The following is a 21,201-nucleotide window of genomic DNA, read 5'->3' on the forward strand; positions in this document are numbered from 1 at the left end:
ATACTAGGGATGTTAACAATTAATCGATTAAAAAAAAGTTGAAATGTGACCCATTAGAAGTCAACTCAAAGTCAGGATACATTTTTAGGGTGTTTTTATTGTGCTCTAATGCAAAAGTTGGACCATTGGATCCTCAACATTATTTAAGTGTTAAATAAAGTCTTCCTTACACATTTTTCATTGTGAAATTGTGGTTCTCGGGAAAAATTGCCGCTTATCAATTAATCGTTAATCGATCGATAAGGTCCTTCAACTAACGATTAATTAATTAATTGATCATTTGCATCCCTAATGCATACATACAAAAGTTGTGGTTTCCTGGTGTAAAATGTCAACTAAACCTGCCGTAGAGGTTACTGAGCCCAGACACCGCCTTGCAAAAACTCACCCATCCTGAAGTCGATGTAGCCTTCTCCCCCGCTCATCACCAACATGGTCTTGTTTCCATCCTGAGTAGCGGCATCTGCTGCCTTGTCGCCCCCTGCCTCCCCTCCGCAGGTTGCAGATGGAGCAGCGTGACCTGCGAGCACAGAGCGGCAAACTGTAAACAACAACAACAACAGCGACAAGTAGCGCGTCCAGACTCTGTTTTTCTGAGTAAAATGACATCATCCCACTGGACTGGTTTTAATGAGGCCCCTGCTACAGGTCTGGCAGACGCAGCAATACGTTTCAGACACACAAGGAGTCTTCTCTGCTGACTTTGGGATGCATAATGATTAGTTTTTTTTTTCGAAGCACACGGCCACGACTATATAAAAAATAAAATGCATCAGACAAAGCAGCCACGATGCTACTGTGTTTACCTGGAACCGCTGTGAAGAACTTGACAGCATCTCTGTGGCCGTGGAAGGAGAGCTGAGCCTGAGCCATGGAGCAGTACGGAATGAACGTCCCCGCCGTCACTTTGTCCCCGCTGTTGTCGCCGTACACCCGCACTGCACTGCCCGGCTGGTTGCTTTGTGCCTTGGCTGCCCTGTTGGCCGCTAGTGCAAAGTGTGAAAAGCAGATTAAGAGGAGGAGGTGATTTGAATGTTCATTCGGTGCTGAAGAAACCCAGAAATTCTGGGTTTTGGTTCCTGCTAGCGACCATCCTCTGGTCACAAGACAGTTGAAACATTCAACGGTTAAGTGTGGAATATTTGCAGCTTTTGAAGAAGAAACAGTGACATCAAGTGGATACATTTCAGATGTATCCACCTGAGCTTGCCAGTGAACTACGGTGGCCTGCGCACCCAAACCTGGATCCCTTGTCTTCCTTCTTCTTCATTGGTTTATTTTAGGATGCGAGCAGTCACCCTAATTACAAAGCACAAAGTCAGGTATTTGGATTGTCCACGCCAGGCTTCCTTAGAAAATGGCTCTGCAATATGCAGCTAATTGGGAGCAAGACCCTTGATCTATGTATATTCTCATAGATATGAGAACCGCTCTAAGGGCAAGAAACCAAATAACTTTTATTGTACTACGATTATACAATTTTAGTAATTATTGATCGGCAGATATTAAGCTTTTACCAATCAAGGCAAATATTACCCACTGGACCTTTAAGAAACAGAACATTACGGGCAACGTTCTGATTAGGTTTTGTTTTGATCGACTGTTATAGACTCACTGTCCGTCAGAGGGATGGAGATGATGACCCCGTTCCCAGTACCGATCCACAGACGGTTGCACGATACCGTGAGCGCCGTGATCCTGACGAATGAGAAGCCAAGTTTCCCCGTACCTGACGGCAAGGAGCGACAGAGCAGATTAGCACTCCACTGTTTTCCGCCGCGCCTGTCAGGGCTTCAGGATTGAGACGAGCGCGCGTGTTGGAAACCGACCGAGCATCTTGCTGACGTAGGGCTCGATGTCGACGTCCTGCAGGTGCTGCATGGTGTGGGCGTGGAACAGCCTCAGGGTGGAGTCCAGCCTGATGGACACCCAGATGCCGTCACCCTCCCAGGCCAGCTGACGGACCTGGCTGTCCTTACGGGGGTGGGCGTCAAACGACTTCTGCGAAGAGAAGGAGAAAAATGTTCAGCTGCCGAGAAGTAACGGAAAGGAAAGAAACACCAGAATGTAAATGTCGAGGAGGATTTTTTCAGTCTGAGACTCTGAGAGGTCGAAAGAGCTTAAAGCAACCGCAACAATGAAAAACACAAGCAAACCTGCAAACTGCAAACGTTCACAAGCACGGTCCAGTCATGAAACAAGAGACAAATAATGAAACCTAACTCGAATTCTGCACATCCAAGTGAAGGCAAAACAAGACAAATGTCTGGGTGTTTGCATGCGTTTTCAATACTCGCAGCATGGTTCATTAATTGGTTGTGTTGTGACTATTTGTATCACATGTGCTGAATTGATGAAGATCATTTTTTTAGAAATCACATATGTTCAGTCTATTTGCATGTGTTTTTTTTGTACAGCAGCAACTCTTCTTTTTGATTTAGGCACTGAGGAAAAATGACACAATGTGTGAATATTCTGTTCTGTATTCTAAAAAAAAAAAAAAAAAAAAGTGTGAGAGGTCCAGACGTGGCCTGGATCCTGGATAAATATCTCAGTTAGTACAAGCTGTGTACTAACTGTACTAACTTACCTCTATCTTCATGGCTTTGGGCTGCACCACATAAATCTTGTTCTTGTGGCCGCACCAGACCTTGTCGTGCACTACAGTCATGCAGCGGATGGAGTGGTTGGGTTTCCCCAAGTCTAACAGGTGGTAGTTGACCAGGTCCCACTGTCCATCTAATGCAAACACAGGAAGACAGTGGCTGTATAAAAGATTTGTCCATATCTAAGAATAACTATTGGCGGAAAACTATTGCTTGTTCATGGACAAGAGAGCCATTTTAGGGCTTTTTTCAAAGTGATCTCTTCTAAAGTTCAACAAATTACACGTTTTCCAATTTATACTGAGCCATAACCGCACTGAGTAGTCAAGAACCAGACATACACAAGGGCCATGGTCTGTGCAATAGAGGGGAATAGTGCTGTAACTGCAGAATGTGATTGTGTTGAGTGTGGTATGAGTGATGTGTGGCATGTGTCTTTTCTAGTATTTATTGAGATTTTTTATACCAATGCACCAAAGGAAGGCACTTTTAAATTTCGTTGTACTCCTATATAATGACAATAAAGAGTTCAATTCAATTCATTCATGCATACAGTACTGTGCTAATAAATGCACTCCCATTGGCATTCTCATGAACCGTGTTCCTTATTGTCATTTTATCAGCACTCGTGGATGGTAACCTCTAGGAATAGCATGAGATCACTGTGCTCCCTTCTAATGATACATTTCACACGGTCACGCATGTGGCTGAATGTGGGTTACAGTAGGTTAAAATACTGTGAGTACAATGTTGTACTTTAAGCTAGAGGCAGAAGGAAAGTGTTCAGGAATCTCCTGTGCTGCAGGTTGATTTATGCACTTTAAGCAGTGCGTTCTCCTTACCAACTCCCCTGTGGAAGATGGCCAAGGTGCCATCAGAGAGACCCACCAGGACTCGACCTTTGACATGCCTGTAAAAAAGAAACAAACGTCAGGAGGAAAAAATAAATCCCCAAAACATCAAAAACACAGTAATGTGAGGTAAAAAAATCTGCCTGTGCACTCACACGATGCCGAGCACGGCGTCCTTCAGCTTGATAGAGTGAAGGCACTTCTTCCACTGGGCCACCGAGGAGTGGACGTACACGCTGAAACACAGCACACACACACACACACACACACACACTTATGCTTGGTCCATACGGACGTGTCAACTTGCGCCGCACAGGCTCAAACTCACCAGCCGTTCTGAGCCCCCAGCCACATGGTTGGCAGAACGCTGCTCATCTTCTGAGCCTCCTCTCTCATCAGGTCCTGCCCTTCTGTGCTCACGTCATCCTTTGGCAGCTCGCTCTCCCTGCTCATCACAAACAGGAAGTGGCATTGTGGCTGCGGGTTCAGCATCAACAACTTGGGGAATGTCTAACACGGCGTCATCAAACAAGCCCATGAGAGGTCAGCAGTTGATAGTATGGTGGGTCTTGCACAGCATTAACCTGGTCTTGTGGAGGCTGCACTCGGCTTGAGCGCACCTGACCACCCAGTAACACAGTGTGGTAGTTTTCCCTGAGGGCGTCATTGCATTCTGTATTTTACAGCAGTCTTTTTCTTTTCCTTTCAGCTGTTGCCTTCAGGGGTCGCCACAGCAAATCATGGAATTGTCAGTTGACTTGCAAATTTGATCTGGCACATTTTTTTGTCCTATGTGACACAACCCTTTGCATTTCAGGACACACAAGGAGGACACTGGTTATAGCAATCCCCTGGTGCTGCACTGTTGCTACGCCACTTTTGTTTCTTAATGATCATTCAGACAGGGGTGTTGCTGAGTGGACGCTGTGGTAACAACACTGTAATGAGTGATGGGACTCCTGCTCACCTCTGAGAGTAGTTGGCCAAAGCCTCGGCTGTGTGCTGAGCTCCCAGCGGGTCGGTGAAGATGTGTTCGGCGAAGGCTCCCTTCGCGCTTTGCTTCTTTTCAGCAGGATCCAGAATGGCCTCTGTGGCCTCAGTGGCTTCCTCAGCGCCCCTGGAGTCTGTGTGGGAAAAATGCTCCTGTTGATGCTTTGGAAAATATAAGATCGAAATATGAGCAGATTCTATTATGCCTCTTTCCATCAAATGCCAAATTGTTGCACTACACTACTGCTGCAACAGTGTAGTATCCCAATTTGGTATCAATAAAATTCAATCTATCTAATCTCTATCTAATCTACTTCTCCATATATAAACTACCAGTCAAAAGTTTGGACACACCTTCTCATCCCTTTTTTTTTTTATCTTTACACTTTCTACACTGTAGATAGATACTGAAGACATCAAATATATAAGCAATATATATGTAATTATGCAGCAAATACACATTAAATAACTCTAAATATGTTTTTTATGAAAGGTGGCTATTCTGAAGAATTAAATATAAAACATGTCTAAAATTATTTGACACTTTTATTGTTTCCTAAATAATTCCACTGTTCCATTGTGTTCATAAGTAGTGTTGATGCCTTCAGTGAGAAACTGCAATGTCAATAGTCACGAGAATTAAAGGAAAGAAATTAAATTCATAGGGTGTGTCCAAACTTTTGTTTGATAGCATATATAATTGTGTGTATGTGTGCAGGCACGCACACATATTTCTTACAATACAGTCAGGGCCTGTATTTAGCCTGCTTCTGAGAAGTGGTACTATGTGTATAATCAGGACAGGAAACGTCCTGAAACATTTTCATTTTCAAAAGACATTTTCTGCGAGGAGTTCTGGGGAGTTCACTCACATACGTGAAGCATGTGTTGTTGTTAGAAAACAATATAAGGAACCAACAGTAGCAAAAAAACGTGAAAAACAGACAAACATGAAGAGACACTATCACTGCTTGTGTCCGGTTCAATAGGCCACGTTGCTGATGTGGAGTGGGAACACCACTGACCAGTGTCTCCCTGGCTGGATGCTGTCTGGGGAACCGCCGCCACTCCATCGGCCTCACAGCCGACAACAGTGATGCCTCCCAGCACAGCGTCGCCCTCTGCAGACTTGGTGTCACTGGACTGAGAGCTGCTGTTGGCTGCCTGAGCCGCCTCGGCGTTTGGAGCTGCCTCCTCGCAAGGCGGGTAGTCCGTCTCTCTTGCTCCTGTAACGTAACAAGAAAATATCCAAATAAACACACAGGGCTGAAGGAGCCCGAAGGGAAAACGTCTTTGCCGTCCTCCTCCTTTGTGAGAACGCGGCGCTCACCCGGAACACTGGTGACGCAGAGGACGTGCGAGTTGCACACCAGGAAACTGTCCAGGATGTTTCCGGGCTGGTTGGCGTCGATGACGATGGCTTTGGTGGTGGACTTGGTGCTGGTGCAGATCCACACCAGGGAGGACAACTCGTCCTGATGCCGATGCTCCTTCTGCTGGTCCTGAGAGCAACAGAGGACACCTGGCGTCAAACTGCTGTACGGCCAGGTGGGTTTCGTTGCTGCTGTGAATTGTCACGAAGAATATAAAAGTGGATGTACCTTGAGTTCCTGGTCCAGTTTCTCCACGCTGCTCTGAGATCCTATTTTCTTTTTCGGGCTCTCTGGTACAGACATGTCACTGTAGAAGACGCTGGCTCCTACAATGGAGCCTCCGTCCCTGGTTTTACCTCCAGAGAGGTTCACGCCAGCAGCACACCACAGCTGGTGCATTCACAAACGGGATAGAAAAATTAAAAATGCAAATTCATCACAAGTGCCAATTAAGGTCCAGTGTGTAATATTTGGTTTGATTTATGATTTTTATATTCGCAAAAACTTAATATACTGTCCATAAATACATTTTAAAAAAGTGTATACCCTTAGAACTGTTCTCATAAATATATGTAGGAAGACACATCAAAGGTCTGACTCCAAGTTAAAATTGCCAAGATGCCATCTTGCTCCGCCATACTTCTAAGGAAGCCTGGTGTGGACAATTCAGCCAGCCTGACAGCACGTTTTGTAATTAAGGTGACTACTTGAATCTTTATATAAACTAATGAAGAAGAAGGCAAGGCCTCCAGGTTTTGGTGCGCAGGCCGCCGTAGTTCACTGGCAAGCTCAGGAGGGAGAGTGAAAGATACCACGGTCTAAAATACAACCACTGTTTTTGTGTCGCTGTTTCTTCTTTAGAATCTCCAAATATTTTCCACTTAACCTTTAAGGGACGTGCAACTTGTAAGATTGTCAATACAAAACAACAAAACAAGAGAAAAAAGTACCTTCATAGAAGCTTCCTTCTCATCCACTGGGCTGAGGAAGACGGGAACTGGCAGATTCTTCATTTTGCCCTCAGACTGACCGTTGCCCTGAGGTGGGCGGGGGGGAAAACATGAAGTGAAGATGGGAATAGCAGCATAACTCTCTCTGCACAAGCCCTCTGCTAGCATTTCACCGTTAACTCTGCAACTTACTTTGCCTTTCTTTGGCAGACTCCAGCCATAAGCCTGCACTCGGCCTTCCTCCTTCTGGACGTGAGCTTTGACCTGCTGGTACTGGGCCCTCTTCTGCTCCCGTCGGGACACCACGCCCTCTGCTGGCGCCCTGCGAGACAGACAAGCAGCTCAGTGACGACGATGTTTGCAAAAACAGAAAACCTAAGTTACTGAATGAGCTGCAACTTCTTGAACCGCAGTCTTCATTTTTAAAATGAATTTAACCAAACAATATCTAACATTAAAAGGCAATACAATTATTGGACAACTTGGTACGTAAGTAAAAATCAAGTGTTCTCATATCATCTAAAAGATTTTTCTGAAAACATTTTCATGATTGTGTACAATTTTAGGTCTGTCTACAAACAGACAGATGCTTTTGCATGTGTTATGTTCTCGGGCGAACTCACTCCTCGTTCAGGAAATCAAAGGCTTTGCTCTTGTCGCTCGGTAACTGCTGGAGGGTGCTGCTCTTCTTCTTCACGGAGGGCTGAATCTGATTGGTGGGGGCGTTGTACTTGACGTTGACCGGCGCTTCCACGGCCGGCTTCTTGGGCGTCCCGCCCGACGAGCTAAACAGACGGCTGAAACTGGAGGTGTAAGGGCGGGGAAGTGGGAGGGACAAGGGGAGGGAGGGAAAGCACAGAGACAGAACATATAGAGGGGGTGGACACAAGCGGCAGCTCCAGCGGCAGAGGCAGGTTTCGGGGTTCAGGGTTCAGGGTTCAGGGTTCGGGGTTCGGGATGGTGAGAGTGTCTGAAGCCAACCTTGAGCAGCGCCATTGCGCCATGCAAACAGACGCAGATGTGCGTTTTCTCATTTCATTTGTCAAGACCACCCCCCCCACCACCCAGACTGAACAGCAAGGCATCGGGACAGCTGCAGCCCCCTCCCCCCCAACCCACCCTCCACCCTCCCCCACACAGCGCCGGAGTGCAGGGTTAATGCAACTGGGATGTTAGTCAACAACACTGGACACAGCAGGTCTGGACAGTAACACTGGTCGTCTGCTCCTCACTGAATAATTAACTGCACCTACAGCTCAACACTTGGGAGTCGTCTCACAGCTACTCAGTGCTTAGTGTGAAACTGCTAATTTTACTGTCTAGCTGGTTTCCAGTTAGGAAAATGTTGCATTTTATAATGATTACAATGCTTTTTATAATATAATGATTCATTTATTGTATTTTATTGTAATTTAACCTAATCAAAGAGACACTAAAAAGTCTTTGTTTTATAATATATTATTATCGTATATTAATATGCTCCATAAGGATATTTGTCCATCTGTTTTGTTTTGGTGTGTGAAACTTGTGCTTGGTCGAAAACATTTTTTTTTTAACAGATTCTCTTGAGATATTTGATATGAAAACAGCTCTTTATGATGATACAAAGGGCAATAATAAGTCCACTAATGAATCCCAATATATTCCTTCCTTTTGAAACCACATATGGAAGGTGTGGTGTGTGTTTTTTTTTACTAGAGGCTGTAAACAGAGGGCTAATAATTCCATGCTGACAAAACTAAAATAAAAATCCAATCATGTAACAATTACGTAAAATACCTTGAGATGGTAACACAACATAAAAGCCTTAATGGCTCCATCTCAATGACTTAAAGCAGCAGGACTTTCAGAACAAAGACCTCTGTGTTTGTTCTCTACAAATTAATTTCTTGATCTCCGAGCATCACAAACAAGGTGCCATCGAGGTCCAAGATTGCTAATGGCATTCCATATAACAATGTAATAACCAATACCAAAACAAACCAGATGGGAAAAAAAGAGCACAGCCGGTAAAGAAATCATGGGAATATATTGGGATACTGAGGACTTTCCTTTCACTGATAGAATTATATGCTTTTGACAAGTCCAAGTTAATGTGTATTTTTTCTCCTATTACTAGGCTACCAACAAATTCCTGCCTTCCCATTTCCACATTAATTCCCCCAACTCACCCCCTGCACACAGACACCACAACACCAGGCACAATATCAAAGGGACGCACAGAACAACAGGTAAGGAGAGATGGCGCACCGTTTAGATTTGTTTACACACACACACACACACACGCACGCACACACGCATAACCGGCACAACTCCTGTTGCTGAAATTCTGCTCACACTGTATCCACCTTCAGCTCAAACCAAAACCCATTCTGTGGAACTCTGAACACAGGAGAGTCACAGTGACAGAGACTCTGCCTTTTTCTCTCTTTTTTTTTTAGTTTTGAGAGCAACCAACATCAAACGAGTGCTTTCTTTCACTCTTGGATGTATGACAAAAGACACCAGTCGCAACATGAGCCACTGACACCGACTTTCCCCTGCTCAGAGTGTTCTTGTTAACATGAGAACACCAGAGACCAAGTCAACGTAGGCAACACACGTCAACGATTTACCTACATCCTGGAGACGACAACCACACAACATGGAATACAGAACAAGAAAAACAACATCTTGAAACCCGGGAACGACGCAGCCTTCACACTGCTTGCTGCTATGACGGGAGGAAGAGGGAGGAGCTTACAACTGCCAGAGGCTGGATTTCTTCTTCTCTTGAAGAGCTGGACTCTCTTTTGACGCCCTGAGGTTGAAAAAAAAAAAAGAATGCACTTCAGAAGAAGTCGTAACCTCTGTTAGTTCAAGGACAGGGAAATCTGGAGATCAAATCAAAGCATCATTCAGTGGAAGAATTTGTGGTAGAAGTTGTCGTAGTAGTAGTAGTACTAGTATTGATAGTAGGAGTAAGAAGTACAGCAGTCCAGTGAAAGCCGCAGCTGTTGCGATCCTCCCTAATGTCAGCTCTTATCTCCTTCCAAACCAGGGGAAGCTACACCACAGTAGGCTTACTAAGCTGCTCTCTGGAAAAATAGAAAGCTTCTCTGGATAATGTGCAATCGTGTAAAACCTCAAAGTAATTAGTTTGTTAGATTAGCTTGCTTTAGTTAGGTTATTGGAAAATACAAGGTAAAAAAAACAAACTTTCAGGAAATCATCACCAAGGCATGTTAGATAATAAGACTCAACTGTAAAACAAACAAACATCAGGTACCCGTTACAAATTAGTTGTCCTAAAGTATGAAATTATTGATGTCATGCCAATATGTATATAACACTGCTGGGTGTTCTGTGCACCACCGCATGACAGTGAATATATTTACATACATTTTTTTTTCTTTTCATTTTCTCATGAAAAGTGCTTCTGATTTAACTGAATCAGCCTAAATACTGCACTTGTTTCAGCTGGTCCTACTCAGTGTCTTCACTGACAAAAGCGGCATTGAACGCTGGTGTCTTCTGGCCTCACCGAATCATCTCTGTCCATTTGATGGCCTCCTGGAGCTCCATCAGCCTCTCCTTGTACTGGTTCCTTTCCATCAGGACTCTGGCCATCTCCACCCTGGTGAACCGCTTCCTCTGCGCCGTGGGGACATCGCTCTGCGGGAACAACACCAGCACAGCAGCGCTGAACCAATACTCAGCGCATATACAAAGAGGAGTCATGCTTATGGTTATCTTGACTTTGGATCAGTGGTTTTCAACTGGTGGAGTCTCAGGACCCACATTTTGTTTTCCTTATCTTGAAGTCGCGACCCAAACTTATTTCACAAAAATAAAACTGAAGCCCATTTTCTATCATGTCTCGTGAATAAATTATTGACATTATTGAATTGTGTGTCCTGCAAAATAAATATCGAACATTTTCTTCAGAAATATACCTGTATATATTTAAAAAAATAAAAAAAAATAATGGAAACTGCCCACAAAGCCAGGCCCCAATCAAAACAGCTCCATGACCCACTTTTGGATTGCGACCCACCAGTTGAGAAACGCTGGTTTAGATTGTAATAGTGAGTGTGACGTGCTTATGGATTCCTATTTAAAGGACCCACATGTTGCACACGTTGCAGCTCCTTATGTGTCCTACTGGAATTTGAGTGCAGCAGCTTCGCACCGTAATCATCCAAAACAGCTAAATCTCCCTCAAACAAAATATTATATACCCCTCAGTTTACAGCCACCAGCAAAACTGCTTAGTTTCTGCTGAAGCTGATGCTTTGTTGCAACTGACAATAGTTTGCAAGGAAAGAAAAACATGCGGTCTCAGCCAGCGGAGTGAAAACCTGGCAGCAGAGGCAGGTGGTAGGAGGTCGACAAGCCCTTTGTGACATAACAAACAGCTGATTTCAAGTGATGCGAGTTGTGCTACGTAACTTCTGTAAAATGTAAGCGTGTTTTGCACAATATGGGATAATTAACAAGGTTTCACACAACATAAACATTCCACACAAAATGATACACTCAACTCAACTCACAACTCTTCACCCCAGACTTACATCATCTTCGTTGTCGTTGCTCTTGACCTTCTGCTTGGAATCTTCCATCTCTGCTCGAACCCTACAGGCAGGCCCAAAACGTTACTGGTATCCAGCCTCGGCAAGTGAAACCTTCAATGCACCAGCAGAGGGCAGCGCTCACTTCTTGAGTTCCTCCTCCAACTCTTTGTTCTTCTCCTCTAGTTTGGTCTTGGCCTGAGTGACGGCATCCAGCTCCCCCTGAAGGCCCTCCTTCTCACAGGACAACTCGTCTATGCGCGCGATCAGGTCATTCTTCACCACATTCAAAGCATTTCTGCACACACACACACACACACACACTAAATGTTTAGCAGTTCTGACTTTTGAAAAAATGTAAAGGAAGTACAGTCAAGGAAAAACGTTTTAGAGATGTTTCTTTTGTGTTTCAAAAGGCTTGGCTGCATCAGAGGCACACAATCACACAATCAAAAGTAAGTTAATTTGTTGTTTATCATTAATAAGTCAAAATAAAAATAAAAAAAACAAAAATAAATGGCAAGTTCTTGTTGTTTCTGTACTCTAGTACTCGAGATGTGCAGCAAGGGACGTCATCTTGCTAAAGCATGCAGTTCTGAGGTGGACTGAACAGTGCAAGTGCAGCATGAGGGTAAATGTTGGTGACTGCACTAAAACGAAGTGCACTTGGAGACTTGAGACGACTCTTACCGCAATGCAGTGCATTGCAAATGCATGATGTATCCAAAAACGATATTCCACCACTGCACTTTGCTTGTACACGTTAACAGATGCAGTTTAGTCTAACTGAACTAATCCACTGCCCTCTTCACTTGTAGCTCCTCGCATCACAAAACAAAGTTTGAATTGTGCAGTACGGCGAGTACTAACTTGGTCTCCAGCAGCTGCGAGTTCTCATGGATGAGATGCTCCACCTCCCGACCCATACCTGAAAGCAGAGTTCTTATCTTATTCAACAAAGTGAAAAGTTGAAATGTGTGACGGCATTCTAACCTACACGGCGACATCACTTCCTGCCTTACCTAGAAAGTTGTAGTCTGACAGTCATGCAAGAGACGACGAAAAGCATCTTATTACCAATCCCGTCATCTCCTCTGTCCACTGCATTACATTGCTATCCACAGCACGATGCTACCACACTTAGCTACTCTGAACAGTCACAGAGGGGGTTGTGTCTAAACAATAACGAATAATAGAAAATGACACGAAAAAAGAAAAAAAAAAAAGAGTTGCAAAAGACATGTGAGGGGAGTTTCACTGCAACACACACACACCAGAAAACTCATCTGGAAAGATGGAAGAGCCAGGCAGCCAGCACAAAAGAGCGATTCAGAAGCCGGGGGTGACAGGGAGGAAATGATCACCAAAGACACAGTGAGGGGTCAGTGCAGTCACATGATCGTCGGGGCGACGCCTCCTACCCAGCAAGTCGGCGCCTTCGTCCATGTCGCCGATCAGGTCGTTTCCAGCCGACGACAGCTCCTCGAAGAGAGATTCTGTGTTGCGATCGAAGGCCAAGTTTTCTATCCCGCCTTTAGTTGGGGTGCTGGAGAAAAAAAGGCAACAAAGGAAAAAAGTAGGTTTAGAAGTCACGGGGAAAGGAATTAAATTAAAATGTGTTCTCAACAGACATCGGCACATCTTTAACATGCATGAATGAGGCTAAAAAACACTTGCAATTATTGTTGTTGTGGTAATGATCAGAAAGACTACATGTGGATACTAAACAGTATATCGTTTGTAGAACATTTGATCACGGCCAACGCTTTCCTCAGCATGTGGCTGTTACGCATATTGTCCACTAGAGAGGGCTCTAGTGTGGCAATAAATGGCCAGCCCCAGCTGCTGCATTAATACCTGCACATTCAATAGGTGCAGGACAAGTGTGAGCCACACACACCTAAGAGACAATGATAAGTGGATGATGCCGACTCAAATTTGACAAAATGGCACATGACACATTAATTTCATCCTGTGCATATTATATCTTTTTATACATCTTATATATCTTTTCTTTCTCTGTGCTCGACTGCAAGGTCATGTGTGTTTCTTAGAAGAAATCTTTGTGTAGAACATCAGGTCAGTTCAACTGAGAGGCCACCTTTTCAAACAAGTGAAGCCACTATTGCATGAATGTGTCATGGAAAAAACATATTTAGAGCAGGAGCACCAGGTTGTCTGTTCTCTCGTTGAGCTGCGTCTAAAACATCAGTTTAAACCAACCTTGTTGTAACGTGATCAGTTTCTTCACAAAGATCAGTATCATTATTAATAACATATAACTCAAGGCTAACTGAGAACATTTGTTATTTCAGGAGAGTTTAGCCAACTGGTTGCCCCTCATATGACTCAAAACCCATAAATCTCAGGTTAAAAAAGGTCGGTGAGCCCTGATGTAGACTAAACTGCTTCATTCTCTATGATGGACAGATTGTTGCCTCCTAAGCCTGATACCTTGTTCCTCTGCAGCTGGAAAGGTCCATGTCCAGCTCAGGAGTGGACTCTATGATGGCCTGAACCTCAGATTTCTCCAGCTCATCTAGTGGATGGAAGCAGCAGAAACAGGGAGTTTAAAGTCAACAAGGTAGAGCTGAGTTCTTTGGCGGGGGGGTTTTCACAGACTCTTATGCCGTACACACACCTTCCTCTTTGTGCGGCGAGGAGGCCTCTTCTCCGGCCTGCTGCGCTTCCTGCGCGGCCGAGATGTTCTTGCTGCTTTCCGGCTTCTCGCTGCTGCTGTCCAGGTTCTGGTTGAAGCCATCTGAAGGCTCCCGTCCCTTGGTGGCTAAATCCACCACAGACTCCATGGCGACATCAGAAGCAGCGGCGGACGCAGGGGCGCCAGGCGTCGCCCCACCGGAGGCGGGACTATCTCCGGCAGACGCCCCATCGGCAGGGGACAGCGGCGCGATGGACTGAGAGTTCGAGCTGTGTGCGTTTGAGTTGGAGGAGCCACCCTGAGAGGACGTGAGGCTGTTGGTTTTGGGCTGTGAGGACTGTGGGCTTCCACTTTTGGTTGGCGTGCTGGACTTGGAGCCTCTCCGGTTCCCACTGGACAATTCATCCTGGAGATTAGGAGGAGGAAGAGGAAGAGGAGGAGGAGAGGTGAGAGTTCAGGCTGCTGAGGCACATCAGACAGGTCAGCCTGTTAATCTGCAAGTTTCTCACTGAAGCTCATTCATGAGACTGGTGGATTTTAAGTTGAGCCACAGAGCAGGTTGTTTCATTAGGGCAAACCTGTATGTTGCATTGAATTTGTCAAATAAGGTTTTTCAACAAAAAAAAATTCTAAAATTTTATTCCAAAATGAATGACGCCAAAAAAAAAAACCATAATATTGTCATGTGCTCAACTTTAAAGTGCAAATTATATGCAAACACTGAACAAACTTCAACATGCAACCACGGCACTCAGCTTTTAATCACTCTTTGCAGTTTCAGGATGCAAAGAACGATTGTACTGTGTAAGATCCTGAATGAGTCACTGAGAGCCAACTGTGACAGCAACAGCGCATCTCACATAATGTAAAAACTTCCTATAGCTGATTTGTGACTGGATGGAAGATGTGTGTGTGCTATGGAATTCAATAAATCAATTAACTAATGAATTATCTAAGAGCGGTTAGTCAGTCAATATTAGGGCCAGCTGAGAAAAACCACAGGTCAATGGCGAGCAGTGCAGTCAGTTTGAGTTAACAGCGTCTTCAATTGCACTGCAACAGCAAACCCAGTGATCACTCCAGCAGACACTGGTTAGTCTCACTCATTTCTCTTCATGACTACCTGCTTGGTGGTGGCCCAGCGCTCCTGTCCACAGTCACCCTCTGATGTGACTGGAAAGAACTGCTCCTCACATTGAGAGACACAGAAGACTAGCTGACAATCAGTTGCACACAAGCATTTTTCAACAAAGTCTAATCAAAGTGAAGAAAGAGAGAGAAACTCTGCAATGTTTCCAGTGCGAGGGAACAATAATTCACCTCTGCACTGTGTGGACCTGCTAATGCCGCTGGCTTCCGTGCTATAAATAGAAGAGGCTGATGGAAACCAATCAATCAGGAGGATGACAGAGCATTCGCCCAGCTCCTGGGTCACCTTGACAGCAGACTTCAATTACAAGGACACAAACATAAAGCTCCACTCAACAGTAAAGCAGGCATTTCCATTAATGTGCCCCCTGCACTGATGGGAATATTTTTCTCTTGGCAGCGCCGCCGCCGCCACCGCCACTCTGCTGTTGCTACGGCTGCACTGGCTGACCAATGGCTGCAAGGCTCAACCTGCTGTGACTCTGCTGGTAGTGACTCTCACCTAAACCCTCCAGCAAACATTGCGCAAGCCCCTTCGAGAGCCGACAAAATGTGAATCTTTGCTAGAGTGGATCTGGCCACGAAATCGATGACATCGACGACAAAAATGTGTCGCACCGCAGAGGAGTTTGCAAATAATGAAATAATGTCGAGGATAAATACTGTATTGTGTGGATGTTTTTTAAATGACATGCTTATTTTTTAACGGATGAAAGTACACACTAGGTTATTTTCAGACGTTCATCGGTTGGAAAATCATGGAACTTATTTTTCTTCACTTATCAACTGTGTGATTTCAGGGCAAATTAATTTGATATTTAAGTTTTAAGAAATCTGTTTAAGGTATTTAACCGTGATAAACATTGCATATAATCTTTGAATTGTAACGTAATATACCTATAGTATTTTACTGTAACAACTATGTTACAGATAAATATTTATGCATCATTATTTTAATATATTTGTTTAAAAACGTATGCTGTCAGAGTACAACAGCACAAGCAAGTTAGGTTAAACAGAAGTCCAAAATTGGTGCTGAAAAATAACAAAAATAATGTGCAGTTGCAGCACAAAAGGGGTGGGAACTTTGTGCGTGGCAGCAGGTTCACTTGACTTCAACTCCAAAATCTCAGTCATCCATTTCGCAAAAAATAAAAAAATAAAAAAAATTCAATCACCCTGAATTCCACACAGATTTCACCACCAATCAGCTGCCCTAGAGATAAAGACAGAAGAAGTACAAGAGTGGTACGGTTTTGCCAAGAAAAGGAACAAAACTCCCAAAAGAGACTCCCAAAAAACAAACAAAAAAAAAAGGTCCACCAAAAAGTTTTTGGGTGGATTGTGCTAAAAGAGATTAGCAAGGGGCAGTGTCATCAGAAATCAACATTTTCATATTAATAGAAGATTTGTTTAAAAAACAGTGGTGAAAAGGCTTTTAATGGTGGAACTCCCGAGTTTACTGGCGGTCATGCAAAAGTGACGCACTGGCCAACACTGTCCCTCACACCAACAGCAAGCTCTTGCTCTCGGCTATACTAGAAGTGACAAATCTGATTGGTCCAAACTAGAGGTGGCAAATCTGATTGGTCCAAACTAGAAGTGACAAATCTGATTGGTCCACTTGAATGTGACGAAGAGAAGCGCTCCCAAAATACCTTGAACATTTTGGACCCATCTTCCAATTGTTTCTCTGGAGCTCTGTACCGGATGGCTACACGAGATAAATACAAACCATTGAGCAAAGTTCAAACTGGCAGCAACGCCGTCAGGGAGGCTGAGCAAGAAAAGTGTGCGACGGTCCAGTCGGTGCAAAGCGAAACTCCTTGACATGCAGTTCTCACCTGACTCTTCCTCTACAAGTGGAATCACACCCAGTGAACGTGTAGCAGCCGGCCATTAGCATTCATGACGGCGCCGTGCTAACAGCGGGGTTTCCTCAAGCAACAATGTGAAGACACTCTGTCCTCGCCACCCCTCCAACATCCCTCCAATCATGAGGTTAAAGGCAGGCCCCCGCGAATGGTACCACTTCCTCTGCTCGCTGGGCTCCCAGCCACTCCACACACACACACACACACACACACACAAGCTGCTAAACATTCTGGACACAGCAGCGGATGAACAATCCCTTCTCTCTGAATAGAAATGTCGTCTTTCTGTGGCTCCTGCTGGCACCGGGTGTTTCCATTCTGTTGCCACAAGCTCTTTTTAAGCGAGTCGGGGGGATGATGTCACCGGTCTGATCCGTGGGAAGTTCTACGAGCCAACTTTACACACCGGCCCCGCGCTTTGCGGTGAAAGTGATAGATAAGTCTCTCTTTCATGTCCAGTCCGGGCCGGAGCGACTGGCGTGAGAGGGGCGCCGTACCTTCAGGCTGGTGTTGGAGCGGGGGTGACTGAGGTTGTTGAATCTCCATGGCTCCGACGGGGTGTCCACAGGTTCCCTCTGGAGTTCCGGCGTCACTCCGTCAGTCCCGGGGAGTTGGTATATACCCATGGAGACCGGACGTTCCTTCCTGGGTTGGAAAGAAAAGTGACAAAAAGTTCAAAAAAAAAAACAGGGCGATTCACTTGAATCAAAGAGGGTCTGAGAGACTGGCTAGCTGTGTAAGGCATTGTTATATAATGTAAAGACAACAGAGCTGCTCGCAATGAATGAGGGTAAAATGAGGTAAAAGAAGAGGTGCAAGTATTCTTTTATTACAATTAAACTAAAGGAACAGCCAGGCATTCACAAGACTGACTAGGATCAGGTTATCAAAACCTTTGTGGGTAACACATGTTAGACTGAGATAAATGACATCATACAAATGACGCTAGAGTGCATATAAATGATATCTGGACAAAATTGGGTGTGAAAGTACTGGAATGACTGCAGTCTTTGGGAAAAACCAAAATGCCGGCCCAAAAACAAAGGATCCCTTTAGAGGAGAAGTCAGGCCAGGAAACAGCCTGGACAACAGTGTGCTTCAAACACGTGAATCTGAGATGAAACAATAGACGCACTGCCACCATGCGTGTAAAACAGATTCAGGGTTATTTTTCTGTCTTCATGTAGTGACGAGGTGAAACGATTAAAAAAAAAAGATTCCCCAACACCTTTTCGACCTCTGCAAGCCTGAAGTCCCTCACACGCCAGATTACACCTCGTTTTCTTTGCCAAAATTGAATGGCAGGTCGTTAATCTCTCCAGCCGGCTTTATCATTTTTTAATTCTTTCTTTTGCGAGAGCAGAACAGCATAATCCAGTTACACGAAACGTTGTGAATGCGTGCGAGGACACTTCAAGCTGCAAGAGCTGCGAGAGTGGGGACGGACTGAGGATCATCTTAATTCGTGTGGCTTTGGTAACAACATAAACCGTCTGTCTGCTTGATGAAGATCAGACCCGACACGTGTTAGGCCGGCGAGCCACTGTGTCATCTTAAGGTCAACCCAAGCAAAAGATGACTGAGGACATTGAACGGTGGAGCAAAGTCAGTGTGAGACAGGCTCAAAGAAGCTGGGGAGATGGCGCAGAGAAAAAACAGAGTCAAATTCCTTGTTTTTGTGTTTATTGGCCAAGTTTGTGGTTGCACAAACTTGGCCAATAAAGCGGATTCTGATTCTGATTCTCAGACACAATGGCCTGTGGTTCAATTCTATGAGAAGAGTTTGCAATGAGCAGCGTCCATCAGTTGGATAGCAGCTTCCATCCAGACCAGCGAGAACAAACTGCGCGTCACCAGACGATGAGTCGCGACGCCGCTGAGAGTGAGACACAGTAGATGCACTGCTCCAGACCGGCCCGGCCGTTCTCAACCCACCGACTCTCTATGAAAAAAGAATACAGTAGCGGCAGCGGGAGCGGAACAATAGCCGGCACAGTGAAAAGAGCTGTCGGCAGGCAGCGATGAAAAGCGGAGGCCAGAGAAACAAAGGGCAGGGCACCACATCAAGTGGAGGTCAGAGTCAGGCCACCGACAGGCCACCAGCGCTGCCTTTTGTCACTTGAGCTGAAGGATGAAAAAAAAACAACACACACACAATCGCACGCTCGCAGCCGGTCAGCCGCGGCTTGATTTTAACGGGAAAGAAATTCCAGCCAAGACGGATAAATAACGAGCGAGAAGCAGCATCAGGTGCGGCGGCGAGGTGCAGCCGTCCTGCAGGTGTGACTCGGCTGTTTTCACCGTCTCTCTCTCTCTCTCTCTCTCTCTCTCTGCTGACCTACATTCCAGCGCGCAGCCTCTCAAGGAGAGAGAATCACGCCCCCACACGGCGGCGACGCAGCAAAGCCGTACCTGGGTCTGGGCAGCGAGGGCAGCGAGGGCAGGGCGGGCAGGGCGGCGCTGGAGACGGAGTAGTGCACCAGCAGCAGCACCGACAGAGAGACCAGCACGGCCGAGTTGATGACCACCGCCCCCCCGACGAAGCCAAAGACAAACAGCAGCATGCACCCGGGGCTCATGGCCCCCCAGTGGTCACGGCCCAGTGCCTCCGCGAGGGGGGAACCGGTCGGGGGGCACGAAGGGGGGGCGGGCGACCGGGCGGTGGAGTACGACGGAGATCCAAATTCAGATCCAAACTGGGATCGGGGAGGAAACGAGCGCAGTGGAGTCCCACAGGTGCGGAGGAGGAGGAGGAGGGAGAAGAGACGGTGGAATCCGTTCAGCAGCAGAGCAGCAGTGGGCACCGGGTGCTGCCAGCCACAACTGTAATCCCAGCAGCGGCGGCTGTCACGGCTCCTCTTCCTCCTCTTGCGCAGGGTCTTCCTCCTCCTGCTCCTCCTCCTCCTGCTTCTCCTATAGGTGTCTCTGGTCCTCCTCTCCTTCACGCTGTGGAGTCTGGATCGCTGTGACGCTCTCCCCCTCTCTCTCTCTCTCGCTCGCTCTCTCTCTCTCTCTCTCTCTCAGCCCCCCGCAACCCTCCCCTCTCACTCTCTCTCCCTCTCACTCTCTCTCTCCCATTGGGATGCTGAGGCAGCTCGTTCTCTGCACCTATTCGCAGCCGGTAAAAAAGACAGAGGCAGCAAGGAGAAGCCTGGGCAGATCAAGGTTGGTAGGTGAGTATCGGCAGGATGGCTGCTAGGACGGTGAGGGCTGCGGGGACGAACATGTCCTCCTTTGTTTATTGACACACACTAATACAGTTGTGTGTGTGTGTGTGTGGGGGGGTTAGGGGGGTCAACGGGGATCAGCATCCCTCAGCCCCTACATGAGCATAGCGCACGGCCAAATCTCACTCCAGGTAGGGGAGAGGCTCTCATTGGCCGGTTTATTAGGCACAGCCAGTTAGTAGTGGGAACCTAACCTAATGAAGTTTGGCCATACTACTGGTCTGCATGTCTTAAAAATAGACAAGAGGCAACCTGGGTTGCCAGGACTTCAAATCTAAAGTTTTGCACACCCACACTTTCAGTATTGTCCAGGCAATCAGGGTGATATCGACAGTAGGTGTGACTGAAGTGAGGAGTCTCGCTTTAAAAAATAAATAGATAAATAACAGGAGAAAGTTATCAATACTGAATGATGCTGAAAAGGTTGCACCAGTCACAACAGTTTCATTGAAAGGCCCAGGACTGAAAGTTATTGGTTTTCGACGATGTTCTTGTTTTACTCCCGAGTGCTCATTTAACGCCACAAGGCTTCTGTTGCCCCAGGAAACTGCTGTAAGCTGCTAAACAATGACAGCCACGCTATCAGCAGCAGCACTTTTATCCAAATTGGACAACATTTCCTCATTAAAAAAGAAAAGACAAAGAAAAGACAACTACAATTTTTTTCCCCCACTACAGCCTCGGCTCAATTGGAAGTAAGAGACCGTCTGTGGTCTTAAAACGTAAAAACTGTCAAAAATTGTTGCGCTTCTAAAGTACTTGCAAGCAAATCTTTGCGTCTTCATTTCAGATTTGTGTAAAGTTGACAGCGTTCTCCAATATTCACTTCTAGCGCTTGTCTACCCATTTCTGCCTCTTGCCAGACAGACAGAGATGTGTGTAGGAGTGGAGCTCACTGAGCACTGAATGGCTGCAACTCAAGGCTGAAGAATCACTTGCACGTAGCCGCCAAACAAGCGACTTGGGAGTTTT

The 21,201-nt window shown here is 45.8% G+C and overlaps 1 protein-coding gene across 5 annotated transcripts in view; it reads right to left on the reverse strand.

The window, feature by feature from the left end:
* Positions 1-21,201, reverse strand: part of spag9b (sperm associated antigen 9b) — a 38,064-nt gene that overhangs the window by 2,938 nt on the left and 13,925 nt on the right. For 2 of the 5 annotated variants that reach the window (XM_076033764.1, XM_076033768.1), the window contains 25 exons: positions 17,500-17,647; positions 15,103-15,162; positions 13,962-14,385; positions 13,775-13,859; positions 12,742-12,866; positions 12,191-12,248; positions 11,466-11,618; positions 11,324-11,384; positions 10,294-10,424; positions 9,514-9,570; positions 7,394-7,573; positions 6,963-7,092; positions 6,771-6,857; positions 6,049-6,210; positions 5,778-5,949; positions 5,473-5,673; positions 4,425-4,581; positions 3,786-3,902; positions 3,613-3,693; positions 3,449-3,516; positions 2,591-2,739; positions 1,830-2,001; positions 1,616-1,729; positions 807-986; positions 389-520 (listed from right to left, as the gene is read on the reverse strand). In XM_076033764.1, coding sequence (XP_075889879.1) covers positions 389-520; positions 807-986; positions 1,616-1,729; positions 1,830-2,001; positions 2,591-2,739; positions 3,449-3,516; positions 3,613-3,693; positions 3,786-3,902; positions 4,425-4,581; positions 5,473-5,673; positions 5,778-5,949; positions 6,049-6,210; positions 6,771-6,857; positions 6,963-7,092; positions 7,394-7,573; positions 9,514-9,570; positions 10,294-10,424; positions 11,324-11,384; positions 11,466-11,618; positions 12,191-12,248; positions 12,742-12,866; positions 13,775-13,859; positions 13,962-14,385; positions 15,103-15,162; positions 17,500-17,647 — 3,404 coding nt within the window. Of the gene's footprint in view, positions 1-388; positions 521-806; positions 987-1,615; positions 1,730-1,829; positions 2,002-2,590; positions 2,740-3,448; positions 3,517-3,612; positions 3,694-3,785; positions 3,903-4,424; positions 4,582-5,472; positions 5,674-5,777; positions 5,950-6,048; positions 6,211-6,770; positions 6,858-6,962; positions 7,093-7,393; positions 7,574-9,513; positions 9,571-10,293; positions 10,425-11,323; positions 11,385-11,465; positions 11,619-12,190; positions 12,249-12,741; positions 12,867-13,774; positions 13,860-13,961; positions 14,386-15,102; positions 15,163-17,499; positions 17,648-19,414; positions 19,897-21,201 lie in introns of those variants that run through there. The other 3 variants (XM_076033765.1, XM_076033767.1, XM_076033766.1) reach the window with 3 other exon arrangements.

Source organism: Nelusetta ayraudi, unplaced genomic scaffold, assembly GCF_046127955.1.
Source record: "Nelusetta ayraudi isolate G7.1 ecotype Tasmania unplaced genomic scaffold, CSIRO-AGI_Nayr_v1 ptg000042l, whole genome shotgun sequence".
In the NCBI taxonomy this organism is placed as follows: domain Eukaryota; kingdom Metazoa; phylum Chordata; class Actinopteri; order Tetraodontiformes; family Monacanthidae; genus Nelusetta; species Nelusetta ayraudi.